Genomic DNA, 24,064 nt, shown 5'->3' on the forward strand with positions numbered 1-24,064 from the left:
GCTAATCCTGCCAAATGGACCGAATTTGGGAGTATTTTAGAATGCTATGTAAAAATAGCAAATAAAAAAAATAAAAAATCAGTTCAACCAGTGTGTAAAATGAGTGAATATACTCATTTTATTTCTTAGACACCAAAACAATAAGAGAGGGACATGTGCTGAATCTTGGGTGTAGTTATGTTCAGGACGGCTTTGGTTGTTTTTCACATTTTAACCCCAAAATCTGTAAAACAGACGAGTAGCTGAACATCTGAATTTGTCTGTAGAAAAGCAGAAGAGACTGAGAAGGTGTTAAAATGATGTAGCCTTTCTGTATTTTATAATAAGATCATAACAAATTCTGTTTTTGAACACTCAGATTTCCGACATAATTCCTGTAACTGTGTTAATGTAAAAATAACTTTTGTCCTAAAACAAACCACCATGCAATTCCCTCTGTTGTCCTTTTTGTCAGATGGCCAAGTGTCTGAGAATCACAGCACAGGAGCCTTACAGGGCGTGGTTTTAGTCATGACTGTTAAAAATGCTGAATGCTGTCATTGAGCCATGATCACACAGACGGCTTTGGAGGAATGTGTAAGAGACGTCACTATTGCCACTTGTAACACCAAACAGAACAGAGGACCGTCCAGGGACATCCTGACGTATGGACGACCTGGAGCTGTGTGTGGCCGGGTGAAACACATTTTTGATTTTCTTCTCCTTTCATGTTTTCTGACATTTTCAGCTTCAGTAGACAGTTGAGAGTGGGCAGAGTGACTTTTTAAATAAAGTGTTAAAGCCCTTTGAGCTGCATGTTTTATATGAAATGTGCTATACAAACACAGTATTATTATTATTTCTAATGTTACAGACAGTTGTGCTTTTCTTTTTTTTTCTCTGTTCTTTTCTGGCCAAAGCTCTTTCCATTACCTTTCAGAAATTGGCTCTCCATTCAGGGATGCACTATGCCATCATAACAGGTGGGGACGTGGCTTCCATGGGGCGCAATAGAGTCATTGCCATGCACAAGGTGTTTGACTTGGCCAGCACCAGCAGGCGAGGGTAGGGCACTTTAAATTGCTCCTTTAACACTCAGTGAATTAGCACTGAGCGTTAAAGGAGCAGCAGCAAAATGGCAGTTTTAATCTCATTCTCTTTGATGTTCTCTGATTTTCTGCAGCCTCTTGCTGTTTGTAGGTGAAGCTGATGTGTTCCTGCGTAAACAGACCTCTGTGAGTTCAGCTGCAATGCCATATGCACGGTGATGATGCACTGTGTTTTAATCACATATGCATGAGTCATGATATTTGCAGTACAGGATAAAATCAGCGAGGACCTCAGAGCTATCATCCATGCATTCTCCTATCACACCAGGGAGCAGAGCAACAAGTTGGTGTCTTACATTATTCACTGTGCATGGCTGGGCATGAAAAGGTCATCACCATGACTGAAAAGGTCACTGGCTGGGTCTTAGTAGTCTCATTTCCTCTCCCTGGGTTCATGCTGGTGTTTGCTAAAAAACACTCACAGTTTGACTGGGCCATAAACAATGCTTTGAAGAGATATAGTAAAATTTGCATTACCAGGTGTGGAGGAGAGGGAAAGATGGTGCACCTGTATTTCGACAAATTTGCGCTGGGCCCTGCCACTACAGGGAGACAGTTATAACATTTCAATAACATCTGCTGTTTCTATTCCTTAGCAGGGGTGATTTACTACGGCACAGTAAAGCATTGGTCCCTAGAGGTGGCCTTGCTAGCTCAAGTTGCATAATGGTGTGTATAATGTGTTCAGCCCTGAAACCAAAGTGATGTCAGAGTCTTAACTTACTGCTTTCATGAAATGGTCTTTAAGACCTAATGTTGTGCACAAGCAAAGTGCACTGGTCAGTTAAAACCAGTAATCAATGACAGGAAACAAGTAAGCTCACTTACTGTGTAGACCTCTTGTACTTTAACAGGAGGTCAGAGTTGGCTGAAAGGAAAGCCGAGGTCATGTCTGGTCATGAAATCTGTAAACCTGGTGTGACTTGGCAGGTGAGCACAAAAGCCTGTTGAAACGAAATATGAATTAGCTTACAATGAAATTCAAAACCAGTGTTGAATTTGTTTTCCTGGAAGACTGTTGTCCATTCTTCTGTAGATGGAGTTTTGACCGAAGCAATGATTGACTCAAGAGCTGTTGATGTCGTCCAGGAGCATGCATAGCAAATGGACTGGCTGCTGATGGAAGCAGGTGTGGAGGTTGGCAAGGTCGGCGTACTCCTCCCTAAGGAAATGGCTGCAGGAATCAAAGCCCAGGGAGCTGCTTTACTTGCACAAAGTGAAGATACAGCAATAAACTTACAAGTTCTTCCAGTGCTCCAGGTTGTGAGCAGCACGGCCGAAGCAGAAGCAGCCCCTCCATCTGCAGAAGCAGATGTTATCCTCACAGAGGCTGCCATGTTGGTTTAAGAAAGCCAGGTTTTTGCTGCAACAACTGTAGGCAATCCAACCTTGAATAAAGGTGAACCAATTGAAAGCATTGTTGAGACAGCTACTGCCATCCCATTGGTGCAGGAGGTTGAAGCCATCAAGAACCTGACTGACTTGACCGGGACCCAGAGCCCACAGTAGCTGGACTTCCCCACGAGACTACTGTCCAGGAAAGTGAGTCAGCAACTACCTCTTTTGATGGTGTATAAACTGAAGCTACTGAGACTGCTGAGGATGTAGCAACTGATGCTGCAGAGGTGGCAGTAACTGCAAACATATGCAATATAGCTCAAATAACTGAGTCCTTGACAAACATTGAGAAAGAAGCTCAAGCAATAGTAGATAGTGTGGCTAAAGTGGCTGATCCTGTAGCAGCCATCACAGAGGAGATGGAGGCAGTAGCCAAAAAGGAGGTTTTGTGATGGAAAGGGATGTTGTCAAGGATGTAAAGGAAGTTGTAGTGGAAATTGAGTCTGAAACATCAGAGGTTACTAAATAGGTTGATGTGGCAGAGGTTGTCAAAGAGTACAGACACAGAGGTTTTTCAAGAGGACAAACCTGTGAAGGGTGAGACTGCTGCTAAGGAAGCTGAATTCATCCCAACAGAGGAAGAACCCAAGGAGACTCAGACTACTGTGACACAGTTGACCACAGAAGCTGAGATTTTGGCTGCAGAGATTGTAAAAGACTATTTAACCACACAGATTGCTGCCAGAGAGGTGCAAGACATCCTAGCAGATGTTTCAAAGGAAGTGGAAGTCCTACCAATTAAAGTAATGCCAACAGAAGTTGGCAAAGAAACTGAAGCCACAGCTTCAGAGGTAGGAAAAGAGGCTCAGACAGTGGCTGCAAACTTTGACATGGAGACTCTGACTACAGGGATTGTCAGAGAGCCTTTATCTACAGGGTGCACGAGATTGCAGGGTGCACGAGTCCCACCAACGAAGGAGGCTGACACCGTGGCCACGGAAGACGTGAAACTGCCTGACACGACTGAGGTTGCTGCCAAGGATGCTGAGGTAAAGCCAACAGAGACTGTAGGGAGGCAGAGACTGTTGTAAAAGAAATGCGATGTGATGAGGAGGACTCAGGAGCTCTTCCCAAAATAGAAACCAAGGTTGATACAGAGTCTGTTTTGTCAGGACCTACTGAGAAACTTCAGTCGGACCACAGAGAAGTCAACTGCCTCAGCACTGATGAAGCTGAACCCAGTCAAACAACAACAAAAAAAGAGTGGTGATGCCAATGACAACAAGCCAAGTCTAACTCACTGAAATTACTCTGACCACTGGGGATCTTTGCTGAAATGCTGTTGTCTATGAAGAACTGCTGTAACCCCTGGAACAGCTTGATCTTAAAGTCTGAAACATTCACCTTGAATTCTTGCTGCTCTTCTATCACCATGTTTATTACTCAGTTACTGCAAATGCCATTATTAAGGTAATAGTTTGATTATGGCCTGTGGGTCTGCAGGAGCCTGATTTAAAGGATGAGGAGACCACTAGGGTTGAGCTGCTATTGCATTCTTCTTCATTCCTTTCTCTCTTCTGGTCGCCATTGCCATTTTCGAAGTCTGTGGCTGTGTGACAGTCTGAACATTTTTCCTCTAATTGAGGTGTTTTCGCATGTTTGCTTCCCAGTTCTGGAAAGAGTTGAATTACACATCTGCAAAATGTTTATTAAGAACATTTCTTCCATGGCACTAGTGCAGCTGAGACCTCTTGTAGAATAACAGTGGGTTTGTCCAGACCCTCATTTGGAGATGTCCTGTGGGTCTGTCAGTGTGGCGTCAGGTGTTTTTGTCTCCTGCTGCTTGCCGTACAGGTGTTTTACCAACTTGAGAGTTTTCTTGCACTTGTGCAGAATCAAAAAACACACAAAAATGTAGAAATATTGTAGTTTATTTTAGCACTAAGAAGATTAGTCGAATAATTGGTTACTGCACTAAGAGAAAATTAATCAACAGCAATTTTGGAAATCAATTAATCACTGAAGTAATGTTTCAAGTAAAAAAGACCAAGCATTCACTGGTTTCAGATCCTCAGATTTGAGGATTTCCTGCCTTTTATCAGTTTTATAGCACTGTGATTTTCACATCTTTGGCTTTCAGCCTGATGGTTGGAAGAGAGAAACAATTTAGAGATGTCAACTCTGACTCTAGAAAGTTGTTATACACCTTTTTATAGATCATACAATGAGTTTACTAAGCTCTTTTGAACTGAGTGATTAATCAATAATGAAAATCATTAGTTTCAGCTGTAGTTTATATATTCAAAGAATTACTGACATTGTGAATACCTGTGGCAGGCAGTGTCTATGACTGTCCTAAAGAATATCCAACCAAAGTGAAAATGTTCTTTCAAATGCCCTTACTGCCTCTGGAGCGTGTCACAATGTACTGCTGGATGATAACAGTGAAGGGCTTTTCTCAGGAGCTTCAGGATGTCATCGGCATTGTTAGTCATTTCAGAAGTGTTGTTAGTCAGTGCTTATGAAATATCTATTTGAATTTATAATAAACCGAGCTGAAGTTGTCTGCAGGACCTCGCCATATCATCGGTCTGTTGTTGGTGCTCTGGAATAACCCCTCGCTATGAGAGTGTGTTCTCATCTTTGCTCATGTGATTGGAATGACACAATCAAACATCAGAGGTCACTGTTGTGCTTCAATGGCACTTTTAATAAAACAGACATTTCATCCTCACAACAGCAATGTCTGGACAGAGAGGGTGAGGGGGGGGCTGGGTGAGGGTTCCCTCTGCTGATAGGCTGGTTGCTCCTGATAAGTGAGAGGGAATTGGATAAAGAAAATTGAACTGTGCTGTTGAGCACAGTGTGGGGAAGATGGAGTGATGTGTGTGTGTGCGTGTGTGTGTTTGTGTATTGAACTGACTCATCTTGGCTGGCATTTATTTTTCCTCTCGTGTCTTCTAAAGAATGATAATATAGCGAAGAGAACCCTGACCACAACTGTACACGCTCCCCTCCCCCTCACATATTTACAGAAAAAATTAATACATTCAGTTAATTCACTAAGTAACAAAGCTAATTAATCTGTGTTTTTAGCAGAAATCACATGGTTTCACATCCAGTTTTCAAACAGACTTGTCCCTCTGTTCCATTCCTATAATCTTTTCCCACACGCTGTCCATCATTAGGTTTTCTATCGATAACCGACTCACACAAAAATCCCCCCACACACCCCCTCTTAAAGACTTAAATCCCATTTGCCCATATTTATAACTATATACAGAAGCAGCGATCTAACTATCACAAAAACCCACCCACCCACCAGTCTCATTCGCCCCACCCCGCACCAACAAAGTCCCCCTCCCACCCACTAGAGAAAAAAAATATCATGACACCCGTCTTGCCGCCCTGTTCCATACACTGCCCACATCTTACCCTGTTCTAAAAGAGCATGCCAAATTTAACAATGAACACAGAAAATGTCTCTATACAGAAAAAACACCCTTAAAAATGTTTTTTTTCCCTTCCTCCTCTGACAATGGTGGACATGGACATAAGACAAGATTTCAGTGGCAACAAATAATCGTCATCTTGCTCCATTTTGGGATTTTTTTCAGTGCTGACAGGGGCCAGGTTTAGTCATAAGAAAGTCCTGTCATGGGAGTTTAAGGGGGCCATGTTATGAACAGTGGGAGGGCAGTTTTCCAGGGTCTCTGAGGCAATAGTTGGCCAAAGGGCAGTTTGGGAAGGGAGGTGAGGGGTTTTGGAGGGAGAAGGGAGAAGGTTTTTTTAAGGGGAGGGGATCTAGGTTTTTTTTGTTTGATTTTGATTTTGTTGTTTAGTTTTTTTTTAGAGTCAGAGGTGGCGGGGGCTGGGGTGGCCGTTGTGGTAGAGCTTCTGCTTGATGTGGACCATGTTACCACTGGAGTCCTCCAGTTGTCGGAGCTGCGCTCGGCGACGGAGATCTCGAAGGTTGCAGAACTGGGGCAGCCATGACCAGGAGGGGGTATCTGGAAGAAAGATATGAGAGGCAGCAGGGTTGTTAGAGGAGACCAGTGCCGAAGTTGTTCCTGAAGAATTGGTTGTCTGTTCGAAGTCAGTACCATTGGGTAAAGACTCACAGGGTAACTCCAGGGCCAGATTAGCCGGCTAGATACACTGTAATATTTAAACTACATTTTGACAAAGGGCCTCAAAATTAATAAATATGCAACAGCTGGTTTGATGCCCATTTAATCTTTGCCATGTGGTGAACCCCCTAAGGATCTGGAGGAGGGTACACAGTTGGATACAATCAAAGTTACAGTACATGTGAAATAAATTAGCCTAAAGGGAAAATACACTACCACTCTTTTTTTCATTTTTAACAAAGCAGGGATCAAACCTGCAGTGTGTTTATTTATAACCTTATAAAGTTCTTTCAGGTTATTTGAGATACATAGCATGGATTTTACAGATAATGAGCTTTTGATTCCTGTATGCAAATTTTAAGAGTAAGCCTTCAGGTTATATAATTAATCCTTTCCAGACATGAATTAAAAATTGAGTTAATGTCTTTTTTTTAATTTTACAAAAAGTGCAAACATAGGAGAATGGAAAGTGGGCACCTTTAAATAAAGCTGTTATATAATGTACATTTTATCAGTCAAGTATGTGGTGAAAACGTCACTGAAACTAGAATCACTGCCTCACGGTTGTCTGCCTACACCAACCAGTCAATTTGCAGGAAATATGGTCACAATCTTCCCTTCCTGAGTCACACTGAATAATGGCCAAAGGTGTTTTTGCAGAACATTATGATGTCATGGTAAAGTTGACCTTTGACCATTTAGATATAAAATGTCATCATTTCATGTCTTATTTGTGTTAAATTGTGTCATAATTAGCTTATGAATTCATGTGTTATGTGTCACAGTGACCTTGACATTTGACTTTTGATAACCAAGACCTGATCAATTAATCAGAGTGAATGTTTGTACCAGACATGAAGAAACTTCCTCTGGATGTTCCTGATATATGTCATACACAGGTATATTCTGGTGTCCATTTCAGTTTTCATTCCTGTTAAACACGATGGATTTCCAGCAGTCGGCCTCCCAGTTTGAACAGGGTTTGAACTGGCTTCCTGGCGCCACCACTTGAATGCAAAGAAAGTGTTTCCATTTCAATTTTGCGAAATATTGCTTTGTCGTATTGTCTGAAAAACCACCTCAAAAAAAAAAACAAAACACAAACATATTTTATATATACATTTTTTTTGGTGACAATTGAGAGTTTTTTCAAAATGTATGTGTTTCCATTACTCGTTTTTTAGTTCCCAATTTCAAATTGTGCAAAAAGCAGGTTAATGGAAATGTACCCAATGTGAGGTCTGCGGTGCCCTGGTGGTTCACCTGATGGAGCAAATACCTTTTAGGCTCAGTCCTTACCACAGTGGCCTGTCTTTACACAAACTATATAGTCTCTCTCTCTCAATGTCCCTCTCACAATAAATAACTTGAAAATTACTGTGAAATTAAACTTTGACCCTTTCCCACCAACATTTAATCGGTTCAAGTGAATATTAGTGCCAAATCTAAAGAAATTCCCTCAAGGTGTTCCTAAGAGCGCGTTCACAAGAATGGAACGGATGTACGGTTTCATGGACGGACAACCCGAAACCATAACGACCTCTGATCCTGGCTGTCGCTGACGTGGAGGCTTAAAAAAAAAAGATTGATAAGATATTTGATAAGCTACAGATCTGAACAGTGTGTATCTCGATAGAATAACTGATGGGAAACATGAGGATAAAGTGAAGATCCACAGCCAGAATCAAACTGTGGAAGTTATGATTACATACTGGTATATGAGCATTTTAAACACACATTTCAGCCATTACCTGGAAAAAGACTGAACTGATACAGAACATTTCAGACTTAAAATGCCTGCAGGAAAAGAAAGAAACGCGTTCATATCAGCAAAGCAACAGAGAGTACAGCGAGTATCCATATTTTATCAAAATCACAACATATCGCAATATTGATTGTTTCATCTTCTGTTTCCTTTCCTCCACTCACATATACATGAAAATGTGTGATCTCAGTACATGTGGTTTATTGTTCGCCAACATTGTCTCCCTTGTGTAGTTGTGCAGACATGAGCAAAGACAACTGAATGCAGGCTTTCACAGTCTCCAAAGCCAAGCCGCTATAAGACACACTCATGAGATCAAAACACACAATAGTGTAAAATCCTTCTTAGCCTGGTTTTCTGGCTCTAAATCCAGTTAGAGGCAGACAGGAAATATCAACAACCAGCAACACAGACGACTAATCTCTGTGCAGTGAACTGTACTTTTCCGAGTCCGAGCACCTCTTTGTCGCTCAGTTTCTCCTGGAATATGTGTAAATAATTTGGAGCTAGGCTGATATTGGCCTGTCACTTTGTCCTGTCTCTGATGCGATGCATGATATGATTTATCGTCATGCTCGGTTTCAGCAGAGAGACGACGAGTCCCATGATATCACTTTTCTACCACAACAACAATACAGTTCTGAACAAAATGTGTTTTAATGGTCAAATTCTAAAGTGAACCCAGAGTGAGTAAAAGGCATGTATCTCAAAATCATATCTTCTATACACTATTTAATATTTTTCAAAGATGGGCCAGTTAAACCAAAGAAATGACCCAGAATCAGATGCCTGGAGGCTTTTGTACTCCTCTGCATAAAAGTGAGTTAGGAGCTCTATATTGGAAAAGCTGATGTTTAATATGTCTTTTAGCCACCGGCTTGATCATAGCTGGAACAACTTTTAATTCTGGGAGTAGGGGTGAGCTTTTTACTGTGCGGACAGAGCGACGGAGATAAAAGCTTGGGACACTGAAATACTGGATGAGATCGGCAAACGGCACCAATCTCTTCAAGTGCACCGTGGCGTTGCCCTTGATTCTCCACCTTTTATGTTTAGGTGGGCTGTTGCACACGTGACTGGGCATTATTTCTGTAGTAGTCAAAGAGATAGCACAGGTGAGATTCAGACTAGAGTGGTAAATGTATCTTCCTGCAGCCACTGTGCTGCACTGGACATTCAGAACACACAGGCTTCACAGGAGAAAGACCGACACGCCGTGAAAACAGCGGCTGTCTGGAAACGAAGTGTGATTTCATGAATGTGTGGTGTATAATGTGAAGAGGGGAATGGCGGAGCAGACATTCAGGCTTGTCGGGTTATAAACTGGAGCCGGCGAGGCAGAGCGAGGTCCACAGAGACAGCAGGGAGAGAGAGAAGGAGGGGAGAGCCCCAGACAGCAAACCCGGTAGCAAATGGCCTTGCTGGAGGATGAGCAAGTGGAGGGGTGGTGGTGGTGGAGTTAGGGAGGGAGGGGGGAGGTGAGGTGTTGGGTGGAGGAGAGGTGAGGAGGGAGGAAGAGGAGTGAGTTATTTATAGCTGTGAATGGGTATGCTGTCCACAAGGACTGCGCTGAAGGGTATCCAAAGGAAAAGGGGCAACGAAGACAGGTTTTTCTCATTTGAATAAAAGGATGGAGATGGAGATGGAGATGGAGTCAGGAGAAACGATAATGCAAGGCAGAAAACGGGAGGTGAAGACACAATTGTTATGCTCTGTTAGAGGAGACGCAAAGGAGAGAGGGGGTGGGGGTTTAATGCTGAACGCCAAGTCATCATTTTCTCAATTTTTGAGATTTGAAGCTTTTATGTTTCTCTTTCCCCTGTGTCTTTGCAAAAACAGACTCTGGTATCGGGTATTAACAGCACATTAGTGTTGGAAAAAAAAAAGAGTAGTTGCAGCAGGAAGCATTGTAAAGGAAATGGCCAGGAGTAGATTCAATAAGTGAAGAGGGAGGGCAGAGGGAGGAGCTAGAGATGGAATTAGGAGGGGGAAAAAGGCAATTGGAATCAACGTGTATCCCAATGCACTGTGTGTGTGTGTGTGTGTGTGTGTGTGTGTGTGTGTATTTCTCACTTTCCATTCCAGCTGCTCTCTCTCATTCTATTTATAGCTCTGGCAGAGAGAATGTGTGTATGTGTGTGCAAGTGGGGGGTGGGGATATGACAGCATCTCCATCCTGCACCCCCAACACACACACACACACACACACACACACACACACACACACACACACACACACACACACCCTTCCCCGCCCTGTCAGCCTCACCTTCACTCCTCATCTCGGCAAGGCTAAACGAGTCTGACCTAGCATCAACGTCACAGCCAACACACACACACCGACACACTCACAGGCGAGGGGATATTCCCTCCCAGTACAAAAGAAGAAGCCTATATCCCCCACTCTATAACTGCTGCTAATGAATATGGATGTTCCCTCCTCTCTGGGTTTTTTTTTATGATGATGTATTTTACACTGTTGTACTAATGCACTGGAGAAAACAGCATTGTCTCAGCCGCTGCTGCAAAACCTTCCACACCTCTGCGCAAAGCAGAAGCCTGCAACTATCAAAGCTTGTATAATTCAAGCACCTTGTTTATTGTAGCTGCATCTAAAAAAAACACAAATATGAGTAGCACATGATATTTTCTATCTTAAAAACCCATATTAGTACACTTTCAAATAACTTCTAAGTAAAAACCATCATTATTTGATCATTGCTTGATACTTTCCCATCCTTGCCTGAGGAGCTTTTCCACGGCGGTCCAAGAATCCAGGTCACATATCACCTACTTTAGCATTATCTGTAAAATTGAGGATCCAGGCCACCTCCACAATACATGCCTGTCGTGATGCTGGGCGCCAAACAGCTGAAAGCACACACAATATTCAACCAGAGTCCCTCCAAATCCTGTTTTTAAAGGCTTGGCTTATTCTCAGTATCTCTAAATCCAGCTAATTTGAGCCAACAGAAAACAAAAAAACTTTGTTGGTGTTTCCCCCCTAGAGCTTAATCCTGGCAGGGTCAAGAAGCCTGTGAAACGTCCATGGCCGTGAGAAAGTGAAACACTGTAATCCAGGATGCTAATACTCAGCTCCTCAGTGAGCATCTTGCCAGTGCTCTGCAATGAATCCTCTGCATTGTTGGTGGGTGATGACTCTTCAGCAGAGCCCCAGACTATGAGGGATTTCATGCTGTCATGTCGTGATTTCACACGTGCGTCTAATATAGCTGCTTAGCTTTAATGTCACTGAAAGCTTTTTATTTCTTTGCTTGTTTCTGCACAACCACACACGTCAAATGATACTTGTGAAATGTACACCACATGTTCTGTCTCATTAAATCTGCTGCATTCTTTTTCTTGTACTGAAGCAACATGCATCCTTCATCCGTCAGGAGGAGATGGTACGAGAAATGAAAAAAGATTTTTCAGAGAGGGAGAGAGGGAGAGAGAGGATGCTGACAGGAGACAGGAAATTGAGGAGCAACGATCATACTCGGTTGGATTTAAACACATGGTATGTGGGAATGTAGCTTTCACTATAGCACAGCAGATGGTGGGAGTGAAGTCATTTCTCCATCTCTGTTTCTCAGTGTCCTGGTTTGAACCAGTCTCAGTAACTGCTATTATTACACAAAAGCAACGTTTCTTGTTAGACAGCTAATTTTTAGGCGGTAATGCATATTAATTCATGTTATCTTCAGTGAAATGTGAATTGACATGATGTGCTCTATACATATACAGACATATACATTTCTTTAAATCTGTAAATTGAATCCACATTTTATGCATTGTGTAAATTTGTAATTGTAATTCCATATCACCCGAACTGCATAACTTTGGACTGAAGCACCATGCAAGCATGCACAGAGCACACGTGACACCATACAGAGAGTTACAGGGCCAGAGTTCAAACCAGGGCCTTCTTGCTGTGATGTAACAGTGCTAACCACTGAACCAGTGCTCAATGACAATGTTGTCAGTGATCGGGGTGGACACGCACTTCTAGGTCGTACAGCTACTCTTGAGGGAGAAGTAATGTCATTAGTTGCATTAAAGGCCCTGCATACACATGTCGAGCCCACAGAGGTGATTTTAATTGTTTTGGATGATCTGACCTCTTTTCAGGACTGTATGGGTGTGTACAGACTCCTCCTGACTGACCCTCAGCTGTTAGCTTTTTTTTTTTTTTGGGATGGGACATTCACACCTTTATTTACTGGGTGTCGTGCAAAACCTGGTTTGTGCCAGTTGGGCGTGCTTTCCACTCCATTCAATTTGGCATACAAGATGGCACGTGTCATTTATGTTGACTGGAACCGACAGCTCTGTGCGACAAGTAAACGACACTGTAAACAATACAGGCAACTAAGCACGTACTTGACATGGCTTATCTTGGCTGAATTCAAGTAGAAAGGGTATTGTACTGTCTCTGCCAACACTTAAAAGCTGTGAAAAGAAATTACTTTAATTTTCTGATAGAGCTTCTACGTCATACCTGCCACCTCATGTGCCGCTAGCACTCTATTTAAGCAGGTTTACTGAACAAAGATCAAAACAGGTTTCTGTCAGTGTATGATTTCTGTAGGAAATAGTTTGACATTTTTGGAAATAATCTCATTAATTTTTTCTTGAAAGTTACTTGAAAAGATGGATACCACACTCATATCTGTGCACTAACGATGGAGCTAGAGCCAGTAAGTAGGTAGTTCATGGGAAACCACTAGCATTGCTCTTTCTAAAGCTAAAAATGCCAACAACAAAGATCAATAAATCATATGTTGTATCTCATTTGGTTAATCTGCTCATATACCAAAATATAAAAATGACAGGTTGTGGTTTTATGGGGAGTTATGTGCTGGAAATGTGACTGGTATCTTGTCATTACTGTGAGGTTGCCAGGCAAGTTGTAGCCAAGATAAACTGTTTAATATTCCTTGACCTTAGCTTTGCCTTTGACAGAGTGCACCATAGTATTTGAGGAAATTCTCTGAAATGCTGTGCTGGTATCAGTGATGTGGTTTACTTCTGAAAAAAAAAACTCTCTTGTGGCGTTCCCCAAGGGTCTATCAGGGGTTCTTGATTATTCTCTATTTATTAACTGTCCTTGGGGAATAACATCCACAGACATATTTAATTCTTCTGTTGTACAGCTGACACACTGTTTTAAAGCCCAACAAAGCCTTGTAATGGACTCAAGGATTCGTCCTTCCTGTTCCTGCATTAACACTATAAACCTTATGTGTTGTGAGGATACCCCATCAACAAACATAAAGAAGCCAAAAACCTGGGTGTGTTATTAGATTTTTAAGAGGCATAATCATTTTTTTATATTTATCTGGGACATTTCAGCAAGATGAGATGCTTTTCTTTTACTTGCTGCTGTGGTGAAGGTCATTGGTGCTTTTAGCTCCTCCAGGCTGGATTGTTGTGATGTGCTTGTGGTCTTAGCAGGAGAAATATCAACATACTACAGTTAATTCAGAACACTTCTCCTGGGCTAATCACACTCTCACAGAGAAGTGGCCAAATTACTTGAGTCCTTGCCCCCCTTCAGAGATTGCCCGTCAAATTTAGAACACATTTTAAAGTCAGCTTAATTGTGTGATTTGTCAACCCCACGTGAGCCTGATTGCTGCTTAAGAGCCTCCTTCAGAGCCCTTCCTGTGATTCCCATGTGATTCTCTCCTTATGGGTGCCCTATGTTTACCATTTCATGCTTGCAAAGTGTCCTCTTTTAAATCCTTCCTCAAAACTCACTTTGCCATTCTCATATCCTTGTATCATAATTTATTGTTTTAATTCATAAGTTAATTACTTTAGCGGTGCTTTATAAAGGTTTATTCTGAACATACAGTCATTGATAGCTAAACTTTACCGTGAATGCGATGATTATGAATGTAAATTGAGAGAATTTCCATTTTTGTCATTAGCAAACTACCATGCAAAGCTATTTTTAGTTTTCCCAATTAAGTTTAACTCGAGTGTTAACTGGCGTTTAAATTATCTCTGTATTTCAGTTCCTATTAATATTCTATTTCACTTTACTGCATTACTTTGCATTTTACTTTTGCAGTGTCCACAGTGAGATCATTAAAGGTTTAACCTAACATAACACAAGAGTGCTAGCACAGAACTGAGTCAGACCTGGCTCGAAATACTGAAGGTTCGATATTCAATCCAAACAACTGCTGAAAAGTGATTCAACCAAACATGTGTTATGTTGAATGCTAATGCAACATTTTAGCTAACAGGCTAATACTGACACACAGTGAGTTTAACAATGATACACTGGAGTAAATCTTCTGTCTGATTAATGTGAAACACAAAATATTTAAATCATTTTGTTGTCTTGGTTTAGTTTTTTTTTTCAGTAAGACTTCTGTAGAAGTGCTGCTTTTCTCCCATCATATTTTCTACTCTGAATATAAAACATCATCATTGTAATCACTTCTGTTTTGTAACACTTGTCCTTTGGGGGGGGTCTGTTTTATTCCAGTTCTCATTAAGGTATGATTTTCTGTTGCCTTATTAGATAATTTTAAGTTTAATATATTCAGACCATAGTAATTACACTTAATGATGGTGCTATTATGTTAGCATATGACTACTGCTGTTTCCTGAAAACAAATTAAGAGGATTATTAGTGTGATAAGGTTTGAGGTATTTAGGCTTTCCAAAAGAGAAGTCAGCCATTTATATTTAGTTTCACCTCTACTGATAGCCTGTGTCTGAATCATCACACAGTTGGAAGGTTTAGCTGTGATTTTCCAAGAGGTCGCAGTAAACTGAGAAAAAAATCTGCGAGAAGAGCCAAAAATGGGCCAAGCAATGGAGAGGTCATTATCTAGAGCTCCACCAACTGCTGCGTTAACCTGGCAAGCGCTTACACATACAGATGGATGTATACAAAGTGGATACATATATTTTTGCATGCACATACTTTGCTTTAAATTTGTCATTTCACTCGGCTTATAAAGATTGTGTTCCTATGAACATGCTGTGACATGTTTTTCCCCGTCGTGTAGCCGTGTATTCACATCACAGCACACACAACTAAAATAGACAGAGAAAGGTTTGTAATATTTTGAGAGTTTGCTGAGCTCTTGCTCGAGTTGTGTCCATGTGTATCTGAAGACAATGTCCAGCTCACCGTAGTAGCGGCTCGCCCTCCAGGCCCTGACGGCACAGTGTAGGACTCCGTCCAGCCACAGCAGCAGCCAGCTAATGCAGAAGCCCAGCAGCAGCCCCAACATCAAGTCCATCTCCTGCTTGGTCACACTGTCACTCACAAAGTAGTTTTCTGATGAGTCCACCAAGGAATGGTCCCCATCATATGGGATTACATAGTGGACATGATGCCTGGAGGGAGGACAGACAGGGCAGGGTGATGAGAGGGTTAGATATAGGCCACAGTACATATACACGAGAAGATCTAAACCTTCAACCAAGATGAAACTGTATGAATTTAAGAGACAGATGAACATTTCTCAGACGTCTCTAGGACATACAAACGAGCAACAAATTAAAGGAAAACCCGACCGCTTCAGTGCTCATTGTCTCTGAGCTGCACTAGAAAGATGAGCATCATTGTTACAAAATGTGTTCCCTCAGTTGATGTTATAAGGATGATGGTGGAGAGCAGTGTTTAACACATCGCTCCAGCAGTGTTTTCTTTCATTGAGATCCGGTGCCTGGGAAGACTAGCATGTGATTCACATCATTTTCTCATCACTAAACTATTTAGTGAGCCCTCGAATCCTGTACAGCAGCATCTGCATTTGTTGTGTTTCTCCGTTCATTTATTTCCTTTCATCTACCCCTTGTCTGTATAGCCTTACCTTGAGAAAGGACTTTCCAAATTTTCCTTGACCCTGAGAACTGTGGACACTATTTACTGTATATACACATGAATGAGTGGTTACACTGGAAATGTTATTCTACATACCCCCTTGAACTCAAATGATGTCTTAAAATTTTTTGAAATTTTAATCAGACTGCACTAATCCGCACTTTGCAGGGTGTTCCCAGGCTGCACTTTAGGCAGAGAAGTTTATGGTCGGTTTGTGATTGTGAATTAGCAGAAAAGGCTCACAGCCTGAAAAGAGAACAAGCCATGCTGCCAGCTCCTTCAGAGATGACTGTTGAGGAGCCTTTCAGCAAGGCATTGACTCCAATATCCAAACAGGCACCAGCTCAATAAAAACCCTTAAGTTTTGCCATGATGAATAAATAAGTTAAAATGCACAAAGTAAATTTCTGCAGTTATCTTATGACTAATAATCTTTTTCATGTCCATTTGATATTAAAATCCTATTTTAAATCCAAAATAAAGACTAGAAAGTATGTTTAAATGTATTCCTAATAGGAGAAATGTGAAAGGTCTCAATAATTGTTTTCCACAAATCCACAGGGTGTGGGTTCTCTACGAACCAGGTGCTCACATCCTATGGGAGAGGAAGGAGGAACTGTGGTGAGAAATATGGAAATGTCACACTGATCCACTGTTAATTTAAAGATGACTGATGTTTGCATTAGATGAGGGAATACATCAGTCTGCTGCATTTACAGCTAAAGGAGAACATGCATGGTAACATTACATGCAGCTGCGTATATGAACTGTTGCAGCAGCTCCTGCTCAAAGATCATCAATTTCCTTGCATTCACTTTGCCACGTGGTCCAGCACTGACTCTGCTCCACTGCAAAACAGATACATCCGGTTGATATGAACGTCTTTGTATACTGGCATTACCTGGCCTCCTGAGAGGGGATGAAAGCCTCTAACAAAAACTAACAACACAGGCAGTTGTCTGACAAACGCCGTAAGGGAACACAGTGGGAGCTGAGAGATTTAACTGCTGGAAGTGAGAACAGAAACACTCACACACTTTGGGATGTTACACTGATAACAGGTTTGGACTGATGCGGGTTTTTGAAGGGCATTACCAAAAGTTTTAATAGTGAGGGAGTACTCCAGCAATTTGGTTGGTACTTCTTAAAACTGAAGGACTTGCAGGTGACAGATAAAAAAAAATGTGTGGTCAAGATTTATGCAGCAGAATCTGAGATATCCTGACTTTTAATCCTTAGTATAGGCCAAGCTCCAAAAAACACTGGATTCTACATTTTTCTAAAGCAACATAATAGTGTGTCTCACTGGACGCTCCCTGTCTTAATGTCCACATCTCAGAAAAAACGTCTTCTGTACTTGTGTTCATCGCTGACACTGACACAGCATCTGAAAGCTGCTATCCTCAGTCAACTGGAAATACGTAGTAATGTCTCCGACTTGTTTTTGGCGTAAAACTGAGGAAGAAGTGAGAATCATGAGCGGCTATAGACAAAGACGAAATCTCCATCTACCGAATTGCAACTTCATAAACAGAAAATCCACCCACACTGTTTGATTGACAGGTGATCTCTGGGAAGTGCAGTGCAGAAACACAACAGCACTTTGTCCTAAAGGTGGAGGGAAAAAAAATATGTTGCAGATTGGCCCCTTAAGTATCTTACTGAAGAAGCATGGCCACATGAGGGATCAAACCCCACTATTAAACCTCACTGACCTGAGCCATGCTGCCACCAAGGTCCATTAACGCCAAAACATTCTTCACAGTAAACAAAGCTATGTGTAAAAATAAGACCAATCTTCCTCTGGGTTTCTTTCTTTTCCCTGAGGATGGCTTTTGCACATAAACCAGTAGCCTAAATAAAATAAAGGATTATTTAATGTTACTTGTATATCTTTAAACTGACTGAAGTCCTGTTCACCCGCACCCTACAGGTCTTTCAATGTGTGTCTTCTTTTCTAGTATAAAAATGAATTTTAGAATGGAAATGCTTCAATAAGGGCATTTAGATCATCTTAGGACAACTATCCTGCAGCCTCACAAAACAGCATGACACCAATAAAGGTGCATCCAGCAACACACACTGTCCCACTCCTGGACCACTTCTCTGCCACAGAGGCAGCTATTGTAGGCCAGGCTTTGGCCCGTCAGAGAAGCTACAACTACATCCAAATCAGAGCGCAGAGGCTGCCAAATAAAATGACACTGGCTGTGTCCTCAAGCCTGATAAGGTGAGCGCCGTGGGCGTCACGACACCTCTGTGGCTCAAGGATGGAAGGGCAGGCGAGCGAAGCCCAAGCTCCGCTCTATTCGTCCACATATCCCACGTTTTCTGCTGCTTACGTGAAAACAGATGACTGACGCTCACTCAAGAGTGTTTCCAGGTCAGTGAAAGACACTGTGGTTACAGTAACCTGAAAACGAACAGGGGGAGCAGAGGTTCGACTGTGCATACTGTCCATGGGTTATGTGGTTGTATTTGAGCGTTGTCTATGAATTAAACAAATACTTACACATGAGACAAATGATCTCTTTGACTTTAAAGGTAAATAACTCATTGCTTAAGGCTTCTGCTAAAAAATTCTGCTGGCATTCATAGTCACAGTTCTTTTAGAAGTAGCAAGGATGGCATGGTTGTCAAAATATTACAAAAGATTGTGAGTGATGCATCATCTTAATGCATCGTCTTTAACCCTGTTCCAAACATGCTTTTTTGAATTGATTAGTATACACACACGCACACACACACACACACACACACACACACACACTGAGGCCTTTCCAAACTTTGACTGACAAGGATAATCTAATAGCACCTGATGATGAAGGATTTCTGCATTAACAGGCTAAGGAAACACAGTGGAACTGGCCAGTCAATGCTGCTAATGAACTGCTAGTAGAGCAACCCCCTCACTGCAGTAAATGCACAGTATAGACTGCTGTTTTGGTTTAATGTGCATCTGTTCAGCTTGCACCAACATGAACAGTGACATTTCCCTTCCTAAACCAGTGATCTCCTCTGATGGCTGTAGCTAGGCTGCCTGTAGGACATGAGCCAATCAGGATCCAACATCTGAGGACAATATAGGGGTGAATCTATTGGCTCAAATCACTCTTACTTTAAATCTTGTTCCAACATTGCTGCCACAGCCTGTAGAGACTAAAAATAAGAATAAAAAAAATATAAAAGAGGAGGCCCACTTGTGTCTGTGCTAACACACAGTCTACATCCTGCTGCATTACATGCTCACTGTTGATGGAAAATGCATAATAATACAGATGAAATCAGAATTAATATATTAATGAGTGTCTTGCTGCTGCCCCCCCCCCCCCCCCCACTTCAACCCTGCTCTCGCTGTGACAGCAGACAGCAGGTAGGCTGAGGAGCAGCTCAGTACCCTCAGCCCTATAGCACCTCTGAAGCCATGACCACTTCACTCTAACACTCACATGACCGTCACTGGCCAGCAGGTTTATGTTCTCCGTGAACACCGTGAAGCCTGAGCCCGTGTGAGTCGCACACTTGATGCTCAGATTGTTTTTGAACGGCCTCCTACTGCTCATAGTTCATTACCTATTTATGGCTCCGACACACACCTTCGTAGGCTATATGCAGCAAAGCCCAAATCCTCGCAGCTGCTTTAAAAAGGAGAGAAAGAAACACACACACATCGCGACCAAACGAAGGATGGTTTCTGTATGAAAACAGCAGTCGCTGTGTGAAGGCGCAGACGAGCTGATATCACGTTGGCTTTGCGGGGCTTCACCGCCAGAAATCTTCGAGGCCTCTTCAGCAATTAAGAATTGACGGGTAAAAAAAAAAAAAAAAGGAAAAACACACACACACACACACACACACACACACACACGCACACCACCATGTTTATCCCGAATATTGTGCGAGGATGATGGCATTTACCTTCCACAGTTGCAGTGACAGACGCGGTCCTCCCCTCGTAGATGCGGTAAGATGTAGTTGTGAAAGCGATCCAGTAGTGCGTTCATGTCCATTAAACAGGCTATCGCCTGCAAAGAACCATGCCAGTCAGCTGGGACATGTCAGGCAGTAGGCTAGGCTATTCCTACAGACAGCCAATCATTCCTTCCATCATTATACATATAAATAACAACAATAGATAATAAAGAAAAGGACAGAAAATAGCCTCGGTAGACCCTCCCGCTTCCAAGAGGGGGGACTCTTGCCTCAAAACGGACTTAGATTATTTATTTATGACAGCAGGTAATTATAGGTAGGCTAACCTACTTCCACATGTCACTGAAAGGCCTGCTGTAAGGTGGTTGTTCTACATTTATGGCACATTTATAACAATCTGATTAAATAGCCTAGTAGCCTCAGTGAGTGGGCTGAATTAGAAAATCATATTGTGGCTGAGGGAGGTGAATATGTCTTACCATTACAACTGAAGCACCAAGAATCATAAAAATCATGGTGGTTGTGATCATATGCATCAAAACTTCCAAACTGGCCGCCGTCCTGTAGCCCGGGGTTTTACCCGCGGCGGTGGAGACGCTCCGGCTGGGCTCTGGGCGCTCTGTCCCGGCAGGAGCCGCTCATGGAGCCGCCGCGCCGCTCCTGGCTCCCCGTCCCTTCAAACTGCCCGGTCTCCCTCCGTCCCCTCCTACACACGGGAAGCCGCTCTCTCAGCCCCTTACTGCGCCCTCTCCATCCAAGTATCCCCCCCTCCCGGTCTGTCGGATGCGGCTGCCGCTCGCTCCAAGGAGGCAGTCCTCTCCTAATTACCGATGCAAAAGTGATCCTTTCTTCCAGGCGCCTTTCTATCTCTATCCCAGTTTAGAAAACCATGAAGAAAACAAGAGATGGGCTCCTTCGATATCCTCTCAGGGGTGCCTCGTATCCTTCCTGCCCTGTTCCAAGTTATTCCAGACCGGGGCTGCGCTTTAACAGGCTACCGGCGAATTCTGTCCTCCATCGGTGAAAACGGTCAATTTCTCTCGCCTGGACGTTTCAGAGAGCTGCACCAACTCCTCTCACGGCCATCGCCCTCGTCTTCCTCGGAATAGCCTACTTGATAACATCGACATGAGGTCCAGATAGCTCCGGTCGGGAACTAGACCCACCCTACGCCCCGAGTCCACTCCGGATCCAGCAACGGCAGCTGCATCAACGCCCGAAGCCAGACACGCATGATCATCCCATCCTGGCTTCCAGCAGCTACGCGAGCATCCACTCCCACCTCTAGTACATGTGCGTGTGCGTGTGAATGCGCGTGTGCGTGACAGCGAGTGTGTGTAGTGGGCGGTATGAGAGGGGAGATCTGCAAACTGCCTTTATGGCATTGGCCTAAAGGCTCATTATTTATAGTGCAGGACACCTGCAGATGCACTGGAGCGGGCTTCAAGAATGGCACTCTTCATGATGATTTAACCTCCTTTTTGTCCAGAGGGTTAACCCCTTTTACCCCTCAGTACACACACTTGGACACACACACACACACACACACACTCACACACACAAACGCTGCCTGGCTTTATATTCCTCTTATAGACATTGCAGTTCCTCACTTTCTGATTCTGCGCAATTCCTTCTGTTTCTCCTCCTACTATCGTGTATGTTTAATGTCCAAAGTGACTCTCAGATACAAATTCTGTATTCTAAACCCCTATGATTTGTTTCTTTGAATAAGCAGAGGCAGGGGTGAAGATTCAGAAACCCACAACTGGCATTGCATTATTTTCCTCCCATACTTTGCAAACCTTGTCATAGATGAAGCTCACTGAGATCATTTTGAGGAGACGGTCCGGAAACCTCCCCTTATGGGATCTTTTGTATCTACATTGTAAATAACAAAGTTAAAAAACAATAAAAAATATGGATGTGACAGACTAAACTATAGCAGACTAAAACCTTATTTCTATGATGTTACTACCTATAATTGAGACTAAACTACAACCCACCTATAAAATGTGAACCCGAGGAGAAATGTTGAGGTAAAATCTTTGCCAACATTTCCTAAAATGTATCAGATATTACCCCCAAGTACTTCTTAAAGTGGCCAAACTAATCAGCTTAAACAGCAGGTTGACAGAAAAATGTTAGTTCATGTTATCACCACAGCGAACTGTGATATACATAGTTTCAGCACCATGGACAGCGACAATGAAGCAGCCTGCTTTTACCAGCCGCTACAGTGGAGTGTGTTTTCTTAATCTTTGTAAAAACTAAAGCATTTTACATATGTGTTGGAGGTACTAACCACTAAAATGGAACAAAAGTGTAACAAATGTGACAAAAATAATCCATAGCCCCTCTTGTGGTATTATTTATCTTCGAGGGTGCAGAATTTGAAAACATCTGCTGTTGTCACCTGCGGGCACACTGCTAGTGTTACTTCATTTTAACTTCCCCCAGTGAGGAGACACAGCCAAGCTGGGCACCAGTGTGGCAGGCTCTGATTAAAATCTACAGGGGGGCAGAACTGGGGTAATGTAAAGATTTAGCAGGAAGAGGACTTGACACCAGAACAATCCCAATTATTAGTGCAGCTACAAACACAAAGTTGATTGTGAGTTAACAGCATTTGCCAGCCAGTCACTGGCACTTTGATGCATGGCACCAACAACAAAGCTCCAAATAGCTGCACAAACAAACAGAAAAGTTAATGCAAGCTGATAAGGCCCAAATGCTTGTAATAGTAGTTAAGTTCACATTTAAAGGGTCAATTTGACTATAAAAATACACATTTTTCCATTTGGTAGTATCTAAACATGCAGGTAGTTCTGGTTTTGGTTTTATTTGTTGAGATTTGAAGATATTTGTGTCTACTGTACCAACACAGTGAATGCAATTTCATGTGCCGCATACTTCACTATCAATAGTTTTCATGGGAACTACTTTCTACCAAGGAAATAGTCCTCAAGAAAACATGGTGAGGTTTGTCAATTATCTAGAGTAACTGGGAGATATTGTTGTTGGAGAAACACATTTCTGTTGAGTTTTTCCAATTTTTAATTTCATTCAATTAGCATAGTGCAGTTAAATTAATCTCAGTTTCATAAAACCTAAACATATGAAACATGTAACTACTGGTATAGCTAGATATCAGTGAATCAGAAAATGCTTTTCTTTGCAATATTTGCATTTGGTTACAGGGTACCATTACTCTGCTAAACTGGAAGCGTATGTACTGGCTGTTATTTAAGCAAAGCTGCAAAGTCTGTCTGTGCGTTGAGCAGTTAATTTGAAAAAAATCGAGTTTTCACCATTTGCAGGACTTATATTTATAGTCCTTATATTTCTCAAGATATATCCTCATATCGGATGTCAATACAGACCAAGACCTTGGTTATATTTCCTAACTACTGTTTTGCAGGTGGTATTCATACAAATAACAGCAAGTCAGGAAAGCTGCAAATATTGTGTGTTTCTAAAGGAAGAAAAAAGAAAAAAAAAAGAGCATCAGTCATAAAATTAACATTCCAACATAAGTTGAAATGGACTCTCTTCGAAATAATGTTCTATTTTAGCCTGATATCTTTCTGTAACATAATGGTTTGATGTACCCTGATGGACTCTCACATACACACACAAACATACTGTACATGTGCAGTATAGATGATATGTTGTCCACGCTTGGCTGATTCCTCTTCTGTTCCACTCAGGTGACTGACGCTGATTACTGCACATACACAAACGCATGGGTAACCTTCAGGCCATTACATCTGCTCACACACAGTGCCATCAGTCACTGAGGTCTATAATAAACCACATACCAACTTACAGCTGCAGATGTGTGTCCTGTTTCTTTTATGTCAGCTGGCTTGGTACAATTTTTTTTTTTCTTGCTTTACAAAATAGAATAGTCTCACTGCTTTACTGTTTTTGATGCAGTTTTATGTCTTCAGGCTAT

The 24,064-nt window shown here is 42.2% G+C and overlaps 1 protein-coding gene and 1 pseudogene across 1 annotated transcript; one reads left to right on the top strand and one right to left on the bottom strand.

Annotated features, from left to right (window-relative positions):
• The first annotated feature begins 423 nt into the window (after positions 1 to 423).
• LOC139619886 (ATPase family AAA domain-containing protein 3-A-like) lies at positions 424 to 1,650 on the top strand (annotated as a pseudogene).
• A 3,459-nt stretch (positions 1,651 to 5,109) lies between these two features.
• Positions 5,110 to 21,393, bottom strand: tmem240a (transmembrane protein 240a). Its single transcript, XM_071475375.1, has 4 exons — positions 20,589 to 21,393; positions 20,095 to 20,201; positions 15,478 to 15,686; positions 5,110 to 6,436 (listed from the first exon to the last, which is right to left on the bottom strand). Exons 1-4 carry the CDS (start codon positions 20,643 to 20,645, stop codon positions 6,282 to 6,284), a joined length of 528 nt encoding a protein of 175 aa, XP_071331476.1. The 5' UTR covers positions 20,646 to 21,393; the 3' UTR covers positions 5,110 to 6,281.
• Positions 21,394 to 24,064: the final 2,671 nt, after the last annotated feature.

The sequence above is a fragment of the Trachinotus anak genome, unplaced genomic scaffold (genome assembly GCF_046630095.1).
Source record: "Trachinotus anak isolate AG129_WGS33_773 ecotype Australia unplaced genomic scaffold, CSIRO_AGI_Tana_v1 ptg000004l, whole genome shotgun sequence".
NCBI lineage: Eukaryota > Metazoa > Chordata > Actinopteri > Carangiformes > Carangidae > Trachinotus > Trachinotus anak.

Excerpts from the sequence above, each read along its gene's own strand:
- tmem240a (XM_071475375.1), bottom strand. The coding sequence starts at position 20,645 with ATGCATATGATCACAACCACCATGATTTTTATGATTCTTGGTGCTTCA. Across the intron at positions 20,202-20,588 it reads TTGGTGCTTCAGTTGTAATG|GCGATAGCCTGTTTAATGGA; the intron begins GTAAGACATATT and ends GGTTCTTTGCAG. Across the intron at positions 6,437-15,477 it reads GAGGGCGAGCCGCTACTACG|ATACCCCCTCCTGGTCATGG; the intron begins GTGAGCTGGACA and ends TCTTTCTTCCAG.